Source organism: Macaca nemestrina, chromosome 2 (assembly GCF_043159975.1).
Source record: "Macaca nemestrina isolate mMacNem1 chromosome 2, mMacNem.hap1, whole genome shotgun sequence".
NCBI classification, from domain to species: domain Eukaryota; kingdom Metazoa; phylum Chordata; class Mammalia; order Primates; family Cercopithecidae; genus Macaca; species Macaca nemestrina.
The window spans coordinates 31747785-31764224 of NC_092126.1; the positions used below are offsets into that span (position 1 = coordinate 31747785).

At 40.9% G+C, this 16440-nt stretch overlaps 1 protein-coding gene across 11 annotated transcripts in view; it reads right to left on the reverse strand.

Moving 5' to 3' along the window:
- Window positions 1-16440, reverse strand: part of LOC105490419 (oxidoreductase NAD binding domain containing 1) — a 91381-nt gene that overhangs the window by 39570 nt on the left and 35371 nt on the right. For 6 of the 11 annotated variants that reach the window (XM_071090854.1, XM_071090857.1, XM_011756023.2 and 3 more), the window contains 3 exons: window positions 11699-11941; window positions 10830-10938; window positions 9590-10166 (listed from right to left, as the gene is read on the reverse strand). In XM_071090854.1, the coding sequence (XP_070946955.1) occupies window positions 10012-10166; window positions 10830-10938; window positions 11699-11941 (507 nt within the window). In that variant the 3' untranslated portion in view covers window positions 9590-10011. The other 5 variants (XR_011619660.1, XR_011619659.1, XM_071090859.1 and 2 more) reach the window with 3 other exon arrangements.

Consider the following 16440-nt stretch of genomic DNA (forward strand, 5'->3'; position numbering starts at 1 on the left):
AAGAGAACAAGACCCTGTCTCAAAAAAAAAAAATTGGATCTTGACATGGCCATTAAATAAACCTTTGCTAAGGTGAGCCACTGAGATTTTGACATGTATTGGCTACTGAAGCATAGTATATCCCATCTTAACAGAAATACTGTAATAATATTTGTAAAGTCTTAAATTATTTATCAGTGGTTTATAAGTAACAAAAAGGTAAACATTCGTCAAATACCTGTCTGAATTTTTCAGATCTCCAGGCTGACCATGCTTCACTAGAGTTGCTGATGCTTGATGGGAGCAGCTTCCAAAAACATTAGCAGGAGGCATTTGAATTTATTTCTTACGAAGCACATTTTATCAGTACTCTAAACATACTCATCATGGCCCTCTCTAAACCACAAAATCTTTCAGGAATAGCTCTCAGGTGTCGACAGTGCTTATTAGTAGGAATACGTTGACCCAAAACTCATGACTCATGCAACCCACTCTAGCTGCGCTCCTAGCTGGCCCAGGGGCTCTGTGCTGCAGGGAGCACACAGTCTGGGCTCTGTCCTGCTAGGGTTCACAGCAGCCTAAGACTGAAGATCCAGTCCTGAAAGGACTGGCAAGACGGGGGAAGGGTGAGGATGACTGGTGTGTGTGGCCAGAAGCTCGGCACTGACTCCCAGTTGTTGCCACAGATCTTGTTTCCAAGAGCCCTGCCGGAAGTGCTGGAGGCCAACTGCGTGAGTACTGCAGGGTGGGCCCCTGGTGATTAGTGCTCTGCCTGCACTATGACCCGCCAAAGCCACTGATGCAGCTTCCCAGGAGAGGCTGGGTTTCCTGTACCTGGCTCCTAGAGTTTTGAACAGGGAAGTGTGTGCACATGAGATCTAAGGACAAGACCCAACGAGCCTTTGGCTGGGTTTCTGAGGTAGCTGCTGCCAGAGAAGGAAGCAAAGTGATGTTCACCACAGGTTCCTGTTGATAACAATCGTTTCAGTGGCCAGACTAAGAAAATGAACCCTGGCTGCAGACAACTGGCTCTCTGAACCTGGCTGGTGCTTGCTTCCCCAGCCCTTGCAAAACAGCGGCATGTCCCTCTAGCAGAGGAAGCCAGGCTACGGGACAGACCTGTGCATTTATGTGGGCATGAGGGGATCAAATGATTTGTTACACAGATACACATTTTAAAATTCCTACACAACTGTGCTAGGTGCTGAGAAGATAGCAACACACAAGGGCCTCGTGAACCATGGTAAGGATTCTGGTCCTTGTTATAAGGGTTAATAGGAGGCCACTGATCAGTTTTAAGCAGGGAAATGACATCAGATCTGCATTTTTACAAGCACCTTTCTGGCTGCTGAATAAGGAAAAGGCAGGGGTCCCAAAGATGGTGCAGAGGCCAGCGCTTTGGTCCAGGTGGGGGCTGCTGGCTTGCATCTTAGCAAAGAAGGGGACAGATTTCAGAGTTACTCAGAAGCAAAACTGACTGGATTTTGCAAATGATTGGGGAATGAGGGAGGTATTGAAGCTACCAACCATGTCCTTATCAAAGGCATTTCCTCAAAGTAATAAATACTCCAGTGATATTGCCTGGAACTTTTCCAGAACCTCTTGCATGGATTAGTTTTCAGAGTTTGACACATTCAACATCAGACAAAGTCACTAAAAGTGAAGTCTTTATACCTTTCTTAAGACCCAAAGAGACCAGGTGCGGGGGCTCATGCCTATAATCCCAGCACTTTGGGAGGCCGAGGTAGGAGGATCACAAGGTCAAGAGTTCAAGACCAGCCTGGCCAACATGGTGAAACCTTGTCTCTACTAAGAATACAAAAATTAGGCGTGGTGGCACGTGCCTGTAATCCCAGCTACTTGGGACGCTGAGGCAGGAGAATCACTTGAACCTGGGAGGTGGAAGTTGCAGTGAGCTGAGATCATGCCACTGCACTCCAGCCTGGGTGACAGAACAAGACCCCATCTCGAAAAAATACATAATAATAATTTTTAAAAAGACCCAAAGAACTACGTCTTTTTGGGAGGGAGAGAGGAAGGGAGTTGTGTGGCAACGGAAAGCAGCAGCTGTTGGGGAGGTGCCATGGTATGCATGTGGGAGTACAAAGGGAACCATCTGTTTTGGGTCTGATGAGCAGAGTAGGAATTCTGCCCCCAATTTTTTTTTTGGACACTGATTTTCGCTCTTGTTGCCCAGGCTAGAGTGCAATGGCATGATCTCAGCTCACTGCAACCTCCGCCTCCCAGGTTCCAGCGATTCTTCTGCCTCAGCCTCCCGCATAGCTGGGATTACAGGCATGCACCACCACGCCCGGCTAATTTTTGTATTATTAGTGAAGACAGGGTTTCTCCATGTCGGTCAGGCTGGTCTCAAACTCCCAACCTCAGGTGATCTGCCCACCGCAGCCTCCCAAAGTGCTGAGATTACAGGCGTGAGCCACCGCGCCCAGCCCCAAATGATTTCTAATGGTAATGCTGGCAATTCCAGCAAAGCCCTGAGCCAGGAATTGGTAGAGAACCACCCTGGCTGTCAACTGTAAGGACTGGGTCTTGAAAGAGTAAAGATACTCATTCATCCAGAGACAGCTTTAAAACATGATCCCCAGGCCGGGCGCGGTGGCTCACGCCTGTAATCCCAGCACTTTGGAAGGCTGAGGCGGGTGGATCACGAGGTCAGGAGATCGAGACCATCCTGGCTAACACGGTGAAACCCCGTCTCTACTAAAAATACAAAACACTAGCTGGGCGAGGTGGTGGGCGCCTGTAGTCCCAGCTACTTGGGAGGCTGAGGCAGGAGAATGGCGTGAACCCGGGAGGCGGAGCTTGCAGTGAGCCGAGATCGCGCCACTGCACTCGAGCCTGGGCGACAGAGCGAGACTCCGTCTCACAAAAAAAAAAAAAAAAAAACATGATCCCATGTTGCTGACTGGCAGTAAAACTTACACTTGTGTAATTAAATGTGTTGCTCACTAGTCATTAAGTTCAATTTGGATTTGGATTTTTCTGTGGCCTCTAAATAATATAAAGCCTTAAAGATAGTAAGAAATATATTTCACTTATTAGGGTGAGCATTAAAATGCTTCCTATAATGGACCTCTGATTTCACGAACCTTCAGTCCTGGGTACCTCCTATCTTGTTGATTGTTCAATGAAAAAAAACAAGAGAATCACAAGAACAACTAGCAGACTTACCAGTTTCTCGATCCACAAAAAGCCTAATAACTGTCTAAAACACTTTTTTTTTTTTTGAACCCGGGGAACTATCAATCCAGTCCCTGTCTCAGTCAAGGACACCTTAAGCCCCAATGGGCAAATGTCAGTTTCCTTACTAATGGTAATTCCACTATTTCTCTTGAGCCCTGACTCCAGAATTTAATCAGCAGTATGGTCCAAAAGTACTCTGTATCAAACCAAACTTTCCCTTGCTTCAGTACAAAACAATGTCTTCTTATTCTGTCAACCCCAGAGATACAAACAATAGTCATTCCAAGAATCAATAAAATATTTGAAGACAGTTAAGATACTCCTTAGACAATCTCTCGGTATAGTCAACCTTGATCTCTAAGGCCCATTTTTCTATCATGAAATTACAGAAAGGAATTTTAAATTGCATAGTCCTACCCACAGCGACAGATAAGGAAAGCAGGTTTCAGAGAGAGGTGGAATGAGTCACACAGGAAACAAGTTGTAGAATGGGCATGATTTAGGTCTCTTGAAGCCTGGTGCCATGTTCCTCCCACCACCCCACACAGTCAACCAATCTGCCTCATTTTTTGTTTCTTCTCTCTGGGCTCCTATAGTCTCTAAGACAGGCCTAATTGGAGTTTTACTCTATAGAAGTATCAGAAGAAAATATATCCATAAAAGCTGAAGGAAAAGACCAACATATATGATGATATATAACTTTAAAACTCTGTTGTAAGTTACATCAAACAGAATTCAGGAACTGGTAACAGACTGGAAAAAATACATATATTTGTAATACACATAAAGGATTAGCACTCATTCTATTTTTATAAAGCGTTATAAATCAGTAAGATATCAAAATGGATATACAACAGAAATATACCATTCTGAAAAGAAGAAATAAGGATGGCTAAAATACCTTAGGGAAAAAAAATGCTATGGAGCAATCAGAAAATTGTTAAAAAAATCACTTTTCATCTAACTGATTAGGGGAAAAAAATACTTAAGTATGAGACTGAGGGTATCTAATGTTGGCCAGAAATGGGCACTTTCATACCCTGTTAGAATATAAACTGATTAGGCATTTATAAGGTAACTTGGCAATACTAGTCAATTTTTTATTCAGAAATGGCACTTCTAATTCTACAGGAGTATGTGCATAAAAATTATACAAACAGGTTTACTGCAATATTGCTTGTAATGGCCAAACACTCCAAACAATTTAAATGTCCATCATGGAGATATGGTTAAGTATATTACGGTATATACCAAAAATTTGAAGTGTGTTAAAAGAATGAGATACATAGTTGTATATGTATACGAGGTTAATATACCATAAAATCTCTAAAAGGATCCCTAGCAAGTTTTCTATACAGAGGTTCCTTCTAGGCGAGGGAATAGGACAGGGGAGAAGAGAACTTCAGCATTTTAATCTGTATAGTTTTATATTTGTGGTCACATTTATTAGGTAATAAAAAATTATTTAACAATTTTTGGTCATATTTATTAGGTAATTTTTAAAAAGGAAGAGACAAAATCTTGTTAAGCTCAAATATAGCAAAATAGGACATGGGGATGAGCTGGAAGGGGCCAGGTTAGGCTGATCAGCTCATGCAGGTTTTAAGAATTCAGAACAGACCAGATGAAGATGGCTGCTCAACAACTATAAAAGTTTGGATTCCTGGGCACAAAACATTTTAAAATGCATGCCTTGATTTTATGGCACATTAGGAGGTATCTGCATGTCATCACTACACTGCTAGCTTATTGTATGTTAAGAAAGAATAATATTAAAGACCAGACATCTTGCTGTTTTAGATGAGAACAGTATACTTCTTTTGAGTTTTAAAATAAAATAAAATGAAATAACAGCTCTCAGGTGAAATTATCAGATCATCTGCAATAACCAGGAATGGAGGAAATTGCTGTTTTCCATTCAGACAGAAAAAAAAAAAAAAAATAGGAGAGACATGCCCTTGGATCATTTGACAAGCACTGCAAGCACGCATGTGTTTGTGCTGTGAGTCCAGTGTAACAATCCTCCTACCCCCAGAGCATGGGTGCAGCCTTTCCCACTCCCCTACCCCTGGGCCCCTAGGATCTATCATTCCAGTGACTCACCCAGTCATCCATTTGCTATAGTTTCTCTTTCAAACAGTGATAGATGCAAAAAAATTTTCCCCCAGAGCATTTCCACTTTCAATTTTGTCGAAATGTTCTCAATGTGTAACTCAGTTATTTCCAGAAGATATTTTCCATCACTCTTAGACTCACTAAAAAAAAAATAAGTGGTTTCCCAAAGTATTTAACTTGCTCCTAAGATAACCTTTGTCTTATACTTTCCTATCTTCAATGTCTAGCTCAGTGACTGCACATAGCAGATGCTCAATAAATGACAGTTAATACATCATCCTCTAGAAAAAGGTGTCACTTCCCTAACTGAGTCCCACTGAATGATTCTTTCATGATTTTTCATATAATCAGGCTGTTATTTCACTCATCTTGAAAAAAACAAAAAAACAAACGAAAACTGTGCTTTAGTTAATAGTAACCAACTTAGCTGTACTGTTCATTTCCTAGTTTTGATAAATATACCACAGCTACGTTAAACATTTGGGGAAGCTGGATGAAGGATATAGAGGAACCCTGTCTTTGCAACTCTTCTGTAAATCTAAAATTACTTCAAAAAAGCTTAAAAAGTAAAACAACCCAATGAGTACAATAAATGTTCTCTTGACCCCACTTCCCTTTCCAGCTACCATTCCATCTTTTTCTTCTCTTTAAAAATTTATCTATATTCATTATAATTGATTTCCTCTGAATTGCTCCTAAACCTATTTCACTGTTTTCACTCCCACCATCCATCTTATCAAGATCACCAATGACCATCCAGTTGCCAAATCAATGGCCACTTAATGATCACTCATCAGACCTCATCTTTCCTGTCCTATCAGCAGCATGACACAGCTAGCCAACCCATCCTCTGTGAAACACTTTCTTCAGGAGGCTTAACACCACACTCATCTCCTTTTCCTCCTACCTGTTTATTAGAGAACTTTTTGCACATGTTAAGAGCTCCGAACCTCTTCAACCACCATGATTGAATGTGAACCACTGACACAACAGGGGGGACCTAAAACATGCTGAACATCAACAAATTGACTGTAATGGACGAAAACAATCAAATGTATAAAAAATCCATGAGTTCATAATGATACTTTAAATAATCTCACTGGTCGTCTCAAGGTTGCTAAGGCACCAACACATAGTATGCTAACTGATAAATAAAAGGAAATAAATCAAGCATCAATCCTGCCTTTTCTTTACAGACTCATTTCAGGGGAATCAAAGCTGATGAGGGAAAGTTCTATATGGAGCAATCACAGACAATATATGCAGGAAGAATAACAGAAATGGATAATTAACCCTTAATGAAAAAATAGCTATCAGCAATGATCAATGGCTGCTAAAACAATTAGGTGAAAGTTTGATGAAGACCATTATATTGGATGATTCAGGCTGACAAATGCTGAAACCACTGATCCATCTTAACAGCATTAAAAGCGGGAGAGACATTATATGCCTCGTGTGATGCCATAGGAAGCACACCACTTTATAATGCAGGCTTGCAAAAAAAATCTTGAATCTGAATATAAACAATTTCTAGATATAATTACCAGTTTACATGAAACACAGAGGAGAGAGGATCAAGCAACACCCTGAGGATACAGCAGGCCAGGTTCAAAACGTGGGAAAGCCTACAGAACAAATAAGGCAGTTTCTTTAACAAATGAATCATGGGGGAAAAAGTGTCCATGTGTATGTGTAGGAGTGTAAGGAGTGTGCCATTAATTAAAATAAACTTAAAAGACATTAACCTAATGCAATATTTGGACTTTTGAGGCCATGAGGAAACAACACAGAAGGGTCTTCGAGGGTATTAAGGAATCATTGTCACTTGTGTTAGGTATGATGATAGTATTGTGGTTGTGCTGAGGTGATGTATCTGTTAGAAATATATACTGAAGAATTTACAGGTGACATGATATAATTTCTAGGCTTTGCTTGAAAACACACCAGCAAGAAGAACACCCCCACAAAGAAGCTGAGCGCTGACAAAAACAGAACGCTGCTAGTCATGGAAGCCGGGTGATGGATGCACGAGAAGTCATTTTACTATCTCTACTTTGTCGTATGTTTGAAAAAATATAAATAAAATTTGAGAAAGATACAAATATCAGATTAACCTAGTCTCTTGAGTAGGCTGTGAAAGGGTCTCACATCAAAAGAAGAAACATTTTTTCAAAGGCATAGAGCCAGAGGATCCTTAAGAAGTCACTTTAATCCAGCTCATCAACTCTGAGCAGGCCCTTTCACCCATGAAACAAATATTGATGAAGTACCTATTTTGTGCCTGGCACAGCAATAAACAACACAGACGCACACCCACATGAAGGTTTCAAGTTAGACCACATCTAAGGCATCCAGCCTCTTGAAATCCTTTCTGAATAGGACAAGGAATAGCAAATTAATAATGACAATACACTCATGCAGTGTTTTGCTAAGCACTTTACATGTACAATCACCTTCAATCCCCATAACAGCCCTATCAGGTAGTAGGTAGGTAGCAGTACCATCTCCCTTTTACATGTAGTTTTAAGTGTGTAATTTTAAATGAGGCATACAGCAGTTAAGTGACTTACTCAAGGTCATCTACCTAGTAAGTAGTATAGGTGAGATTTGAACCTAGGCAATCTGGCTCAAGGGCTTTCGAGCCTATACTCTGAGCCACCGCACTATGAATTCCAAGTCACTCTGGCTGAAGTTAGCTCAATTTAAGTACCAAAAAGATCAGGACAGGCCTGGCAGGCAAGAGCAAGAGGACATTCTCCACCAGACCAGAAAATGCTGTTCAGCGCTTAGCACCAGAATGATAGCACTGAAAGGATGAACACTCCAGGCAAAGGCCCATCTCAGCAATTTTGCCAATACTGAGTCAGCAACAGGGTGGCAGGCAGAGCTGGGATCTCCAGGACAGGTGACCCTTGCTCTCTGACAACAGCAGGCACACAGCCAGCGTGGTGCTGGTCAAACAGAGGCAGCAGGCAACACCTCCCAATCCTCCCATCCCATGCTGCACTGGAGATGCTCACTTTGCACCTCCACTCCTGACGCAGAGAGGCCTGGGTTACGTACTTTCCCCATACCTTTAGGTGTCCTCCCCCGCCGACTGCCTTCACCAGTTGGTAGAAGTGCCCCTTGATAATCCCACATCCTTGCATCTCATCATGCTCCTATGTCCTCATCCTAGGCACTTTGGGGCCAACTGATAAGTCAGGGCTCCTTGTAGTGGCCCAGAGCTTCACATGTTTCCTTCACCTCTGAGGTACTGATGACCATTTCCTTGAATGGATTATGATATTCCCATCAGGTCAACGGCTCCTCCCTCCCCAAAATCAAATCTGGGATCAAAATGGTTGACAAATGATCTCTGCTTAAAACTTGACAAAACTCAAAACTGGGCAGAAGCTAGAGTCATCTTCAGGTCCCATGAATCATATGAGTTCAAGCCCAGAAGTCCCTGGGAGGCCTGCAATAACAAAGATAAAGAAAGGGTAACCTGTCTTCTCTCATCAGCTCCAGAACAGAATCTCAACTGGAGCTCCTAGGTCTCCAGCACTCATCTGTCCTTCTTCCCAGGCTCCCTTCACCCTCCTGTGATCTCTATGCAGGCAACTTTGGGCCCAGGACTACTTGTCATAAAAGGAACGGCCTGGCCTCAGTCAGGACTTCTTTTGGATTTTTTAAAAATCTAAACAAAGAACTACAATCTGCTTTCTAGCAGTTTCTTCAGAGCAGCTTTGGGATGAGTCTCCACCATTCTCTGTATCCACTCTAGGGGACTGCCTCCCAATCTCAGACTTAGCAAGGAGTTAAAACATTAGTTGCTTTCTTTCAGTCATTCAACAACTATATGTTAAGGAGCTGCTGGTGCCAAGAACAACTCTGGCAAATGAGTGAAATAAAAGTAGAAAAGCAGGATTTAGAAACAGCTCTCTACCCCCTAATCAATGCTAAGTACATTTCCATAGCCAGCCAGCCCAGGCACTGAAGGCAGATTCAACATGGAACACACCACCAATGCCTTTGTCCCAAGCAAGAAGCTGCCTCCTACAGCGTTAAAGCAGACAGCCAAGACACAGAAAGGGTTTCATTTAAGAAGAAACTAACAATTAGGATACACACTTACGATACTCATTAACAAAAAAGCAAATATGCTGGATATTTAACTCCCTAAAGCAGTTTTCCTAACAATTTTCCACGTCCAAACTTAACTTTGATGTACCAAATAAGACTGCAGGCCATAGTACAGTAAACAAAGGCATTAAAAAGAATTTTCAAAGTAAAATAATTAAGATTGTACTTAAATTATAATTTTATTAAACATAAGATATATAGATGGCTGTCAAATAATTTAAAGCTAGCCCACATTTTACACTCAAAATCACATGTTCCTATGATTAGACATAAGTATGTATTTTTTTTTTTTTTTTGCCTAAAGACAAAAGAAAAATCTATATTGACCAATCATGGTACATCATGAGACAATTAAATCGTTGTTAATAAAAGAAAATCAGTGTAGTAAAAAACAGTTTGATCACTGAGGTCTTTGCAAAAAGTTTATCATTTAAGTCTGCCAGCTGGCTTTTATCCAGCTGGTCAATACGTTTACAGCCTTAAAAAATAAGACAACTCAAGTAGAGATAAAAAAAAATTAGTCATGCCACAAAGGACAGGAGATCTCCTGAGTAGATCTCACCTCTTTATCTTTTCTGTGTCTGCCTCCTACCACCACTTCTCAAAGCAAATGTGTTCTTTGGATACATGGTGGTTTTCCAGTTGCTTGGAGAAAAAGTCTGTCATTGGAGGTGGGCCACAAATATAGAACAAAGTCTCTTTTGAAATATGATCTCTTATCTCCTTCTCCGTTATTCTTCCTTCTACCAAAAACCAGAATAAACACCAAATTAAGCCAGACATGGTTGTATCAGCAAATGAGGAAGGACTAACCACAATTCAGCTACAGTGTTTATGTGCAAGCTCAGTGAGTCTAGTCTTCTTAAGACATTCACGGGACGGCTCCTGTTGGCCCCTGGGGCCAGACCTAAGCAGAGTGCATCTCCAGGCTTCCTAAACCTAAGCAAGCAAAGTGGGACGCTCATCGTAATGCACTCTGCAGAAAGGGCCAGCTAGCTTACTGGTGGCCTTTGATGGAGATACAAACCGCCTTCAGCAAAGGAAGTAACTGTTTTTATAAAAATCCTTTCAGAGGAAATTATAAGTTGTTTAAATGACCATTAATGGCAAATGGAATCAATTCAGCCAAATCTGGAATATAAATTATTTGTAAGTATACTACAGTGATGATGCAAAGGCCTCTTAAAAAGTGTGAAAAGTACACTTTTAACATAGGCAACAGGAAACCTGTATATAATGAGTAAATCCAACTAAATATCTATTTTTCCAGGAGAAGTCACCCCAATTCCCCAGATAGTGACATTCCCAGCCAGCAACTTCCAACAATAAAGTATCTACGCTCAACCAACTGGTGTGTCCATCAAATAACTGCATGGAGATAGTCAAAATATCTTTAGGGGACTCACCCGTGATGTACGGCTTGAGTTCTGCACTGATTTGTGTAGTCTGTTTTGTAACATGCAAACTGCATGCAATCTTCTCAGGAAATTCATTTACTAAATCAAGGATATTTTTCTGGAATGTCAAACATATTTGGTCACACTACAATTTTTAAAAATCAAAACAGATGTGCACAACCACTGAGGCTGAACCTCGACTCCCATTCTGCACACGTCTGCTGCTCTTGCTCTCTACTTAGAGAGACATTGTTTGCAGCCTAGCAGGCCAGAGCATTCAGACTACAGAGGGCTATTTGGCTTTAATTGAAATCTGAATATGCTAACAAGCATATTACCAACTCTCCGGGAGTTTTTTCTTTTTCCTTTTTCTCAAGCATTGGCAATTAAGCAGCAGTTTCACTGACCACAGTTGTGTCTTTAACTGTTTCTGTTCTTTTGTTCATTCCTGCAGCTGCAAAGCAATCCCCAGTGAAAGCTTTCTTCATCAAATGCACTTAGTTTAAACAGATGCAACTGACGGGGGTTTCATTTACCCAGCTGGGTCCAAACTGCCTAAGTCTTACCTACCCCTGTGATACACCAGTACACTGTAGGTCTCTTGACTGGAATCTCAGGACCCTTGTGACTTTTCTGTTCATCTAACCTCCAGATTCCATCCCACCAAAACCTACCCTTTCCTGTCACTTAACTGGTGGCCCGCTCAACATTAGCAGTTTCACTTGTCTTGGGTAAGGTGTGTTGGTTAGTTCTCATTTGAGCATGATTAAACCTTGCCAAGCCTTTTGTTTGAACCTCTGCAGAGAAAACAGAACCTAGAGAAAAAACTTATTAATACCACTACACAAGTTTGCTTACACAAGCTATATCTTCTTTACCTTAAACAGGAGTTCGCTGGTATTTTTTGCACTGTAGAATAGTTTTATTGTTCCTATCTCATATCCACTTCTTTTGTTTGCCCGCTCTCTGAGGAGATCTGCTGCGTGCCTCAGGATGGAAAGCAGAGGATTAATTCCGACTCCTCCTGCAATCAACACGAGGTTTCTAGAGGCATCCACAGGCTGAGGGTCAAAGAAGAACTCTCCACCCACTCTCACAGCCACTTCTGAGTCAAGTGTACACTAAGGCAGGAAAGAAAAGATCTTTTAGTCTTTTGTAGCACAGGTCTTAAACCAAAGGTTCTACTTTAATAAAACTGGGTCTATCTCCCGTATTATCAGTGTTTAGGACTATTTTTATAGCTTGCTCCCAATTTTCCCGAGGCCCTGTGAATTAATTCCACTTGCTCATTTTATAGGCCATAGGCTAATCCACCTTCACAATCCATAATGAACAGCCATTCCAATACTGAGAAAAGGAGATGTGCTTCAGTGATTTTACCATTTGTTAACCTCTTAGGCGAGGAACTGGATTGAGGAAAGAGGCAATGGACTCAAAGGCAGGGGACAGCTCTGAAGCACGGGTCTCCTTCATCTGAGTTGTGTTTCTGTGTTCTAACCAAAGCTGAGAAACAGGATGTGGCAAATGTCACTAGACTGCCTACCCTGGGTTCATCAAGGCTGAAAAGTGTAAGTACTGGTGCTCCCTCTTGATCCTCAGTAAGGCAAAGCCAGACCAGCTCTACAGGCTTAGACCAGCCCTGCAATACTGTTCAGTGCTGTTCCCTTCTCCCTAGAGAAACAAGAACAGGCAGCCAGAGGCTTCGTACCAGGGAGTATCACATAGACCTATCTAGATAAAAGCACCTACTATTTGGTGAGGTCACTTATGCCTGAAATACCATCAGAGTTGAATACACTGGTTTTCTCAGTGGGGATGCTACTGCTTCTGATGAACGTGTTTGGGAAAGTTGTGATGACATTTTTTATTGTCACAATGATTTGGGGAATCCAACTGGCATTTAGAGGGCAGGGCCAGAGACGCTAGAGATCCTACAAAATTCATGATTTCCCAGAGCTGGCTCCTACTAAGCTGGTGGTCAATTCTACAGGAATTTTCTAAGAAAGTTTCTACTGGTAGTTTGAAATCAGCCATTGTAGGAGTACTTACAGCACAGAAATCAGCAAACGACACAACTCAGATAAATTCAGATAGCTGGTTTGCCAGCACACCATTATCTACAATGCACAAGACTGTCCTGCACAATGACTTGTGAATGGCCCAAAAGACGTTCTTATAGGTGAAAACTGGTTTATAATGATCTGAGACTAGACCCTAGCTCATTTTACAAATAAACTCAGTAGCCACAATGTAGACTGCACTTTGTTGTGTTCAGAACTTGACCAAGCATTTCCCTGTTCTGGAAAACCACATTCTAGTTAGTGACATGTGTCACCCACACAACACATCTTTATCATCTGCATCTGTAGACAGTGTATTCATGGTGATTCTATGTTTAGGAATGGCATCTGATTACTTCATTCTGTCTTCAAGTTAGATCTGCCTAACCATTTGTATTTTAAAATACATATTCTTTGATTATGGATCACTTTCATTTCTCCTTTGTATTACAGTTAGAGAATTATGTTATTAAAAAAAAACTATGGGTACATTACATTAACTATGATTTTCATTTCAGGACAGTTCTAGAAAGGGGTATTGGATCTAACAGAGTTGAAAACCCCTTGTTTGGAAAAAAACCACTGATCTAGGAGTCAAGACTGAATTTTAATCATGGCCCCTATGAAATCCAGCAAGTCCCTTAAATTCTAAGCCTCTGCTGCCACTCCTGGAAAATGGGTGCCAGCACCTGCACTGGCTATCTCACAGGGTTGGTCTGAACATGGACTGACTCACAGTAGGGGGAACTCGCTAGTATCCAGCTCTAAGAAGGAATTTTGGTTGTTGCAGCTGTCACAAAAGAAAAAGTGCTGGCGATACCAGCTTCCTGCTTCTCTGTCACTAAAAAACAGATTCCAGGAATCAAGAAACTTACATTAAGAGCGTAGGTTTCTCCCACTACACGTTCCTGGCATAAATCAACTAAATGAATGCCCTCCTAAGAAGTAATAACATATCACATGCTTTTTGAGAACCAGACCCTTAGCATTCACACCTTGGCACCTTGCATGTCAGGTGAGCAGTAAGTACTTCTGGACATGAATTTCATTTGGGCTCTGCAAGTTAAAGATGAGTTAAATTTAGAGAATATCTAAGAAAAATGAAAATTATTTGAATTCACAAAAACATGTCTTTTTTGGTAAAGAATTGTTAAATGAATGGATACCCTTTCTCTCAGGGAAAAATGTCTGAACTTAACTATTTTAAATATGTGGGAGATTTTTACATGAATGGTGATAAGTGGGTTTTCATTTTTGACAAAAGAAATTAGCAGCAAGGGAACATTCAGTTAGGAATAACTAAAATCTCGGAATTGCCACAGTGGCTACCAAAGTGCTTTAAAATATTCTTTCAAGTCTCAAAAATAGAATTTAAGATACAAGAAGCTCTGCCTAATGATGACAATGAATTTCATCTCCTATATCCTCCTTCCCTCCCTCTCTTGCTTGCCTGTGCAGTTCTCTCTTTATCTATAAGAATCAGAGTGAAAGAGACTGAAGTAATTTTCTCCAATGGCCATCTCTGGCATGCTTAGTAATGACAACAAAGAAAGCCTCTAGGTTACTGTTTTTAGAAACCAGAGTATTTTCAACTCTAAAGTTGGCAAGAAAATGTGCCCCAGGGGAAGATAATACTCAAGAAGCCTGTCTTATCTTGACACAAAATAATCTTCGGGAGGTCTTTCTTCTGATTTGGTAGCACCTGGGAAGAATTAAAAGCCACCTTTGTCTTTTTGTTGATTAATAAAAACTGCAAGAGTAACATGAACACAAGACTCAAAGTACTGTACACTGTAATATGTACGTGAGTAAAAGGACATTACCTTCAATTACACAGCAATGTATCTAATTTTGGTATAGATTTTCTACTTGTGAAATAAACAGCCTTTCCACAGCAACTGGAGCTAAGCACACAATAGCTGTCTAGAACCCTTTACTCTGCCAAGAGCTTCAGCCAAAGCAGATAAAATAAAGGAAGACGTTTATGGCACTTCATTCCATGTCTCAACGGTGCAGCCTGCTGCCACCCAGACACTCACGCGCCTCCATTGTCCACTATAATGGCTTAATAAGACAAATCCTCAGGAGGAAAATAGCCACCTGAAAACAGTTCCAAGAAAAATCTGACTTCATAAAGGCTGTCTGCAACTCCCACTGGGTAGAGTAGAGCAGGCACTAGAATTAGGATGTGCATTCAAGCAATATCACTGTGAGATTTTCCACAGCCTGTAAGAGTAAGTTCCTTCACTGAAATGCCAATGAGGCATGAAACCAAGCAGGAAGCTGTGGACCGGGACCAGGCCAGGTTGCCTGAGAAGCTAAGGATAACAGGGAGGATGGGGAGATGTTCATGGCACTAGGAGCTGGGATGGCTATGCTTATTTCAACTCTGAGCAAGGGGCATGTGGACACCTCATTGCTCTCACCCCAGCAGCATATTTTAGCACCTCTAGGAGCAGCCTAGAGCCAGTAATGAATGGAAAATCCACAGAGAATCCAAAAAGGAATGAGGCAGCTGAGGCCACACTGACAGAGACTCAGAAGGTGCAGGGTAAAAATGTGACAGGATACATTTACAATGGAAATGCCTATACAGGCATCTGGGGGTTATCCTGGACAGACATAACTTGATGTGTAAACCACAAGAATATATTGTGTTGCTCCTGCACATTTTTTAAAAATTATTTTTAAAATTTCCTTAACAGAAATCTTTTTCTTTTGGTATACGGTTCTATAAATTTTAACACACATATAGATCTGGGTAACAACCATCAAAATCAAAACATATACTAGTTCCATCACCCCCTGAAAATTATTCCCCTGTGCTATAGATCCTACTTTTACAGTCATCTCAACCCCAGTCAACCATTGATTTGTTTCCCATCATTATATCTATGTCTTCCAGAATGTGATAAAAATGGGATTTTACAGTATGTAACCTTTTGGGACTGCCTCCTTGCATTCAACAGAATGCCTCTGAGATTCGCCCACATTGTTGTGTGCATCAATAATTCATCTCTTGTATGAATATATCACAGGTTATCCATTCACCTGCTGAGGGACATTTGGGTTGTTTCTAAAAGTTTTAAATAATTATGAGTAGAACTGCTATAAATATTCATGTTATGCTTTTATATAAACATAGCCTTCATTTCTCTAAGACACTCAGAAGTTGTAATGCTGGATCATATGTTAAGTGTATGTTTAACTTTATACAAACCTTAAAATGTTTTCCAGATTGGCTGCACTATTTTGCATTCCCACTAGCAATATAAGCAATATATGAGAGTTCCAGTTGCTCCACATCCTTGCCAGTACTTGGTATTGTCAATATTTTTAATTTTAGACACTGGACTAGATCTGTAGTGGTATCCCACCACATATAGTTTTAATTTACATTTCCCTCAGGGTTAATGATGTTTGAATACCTTTCATTGCTTATTTGCCATCCTCATATCCTTTTTTAGTGAAATGTCTATTCAATCCTTTGTCCATTTAAAAAAATCATGTTGCTTGTTTTCTTTTTGTTGACTTTTGAGATTTCTTTTTATATTCTAAAT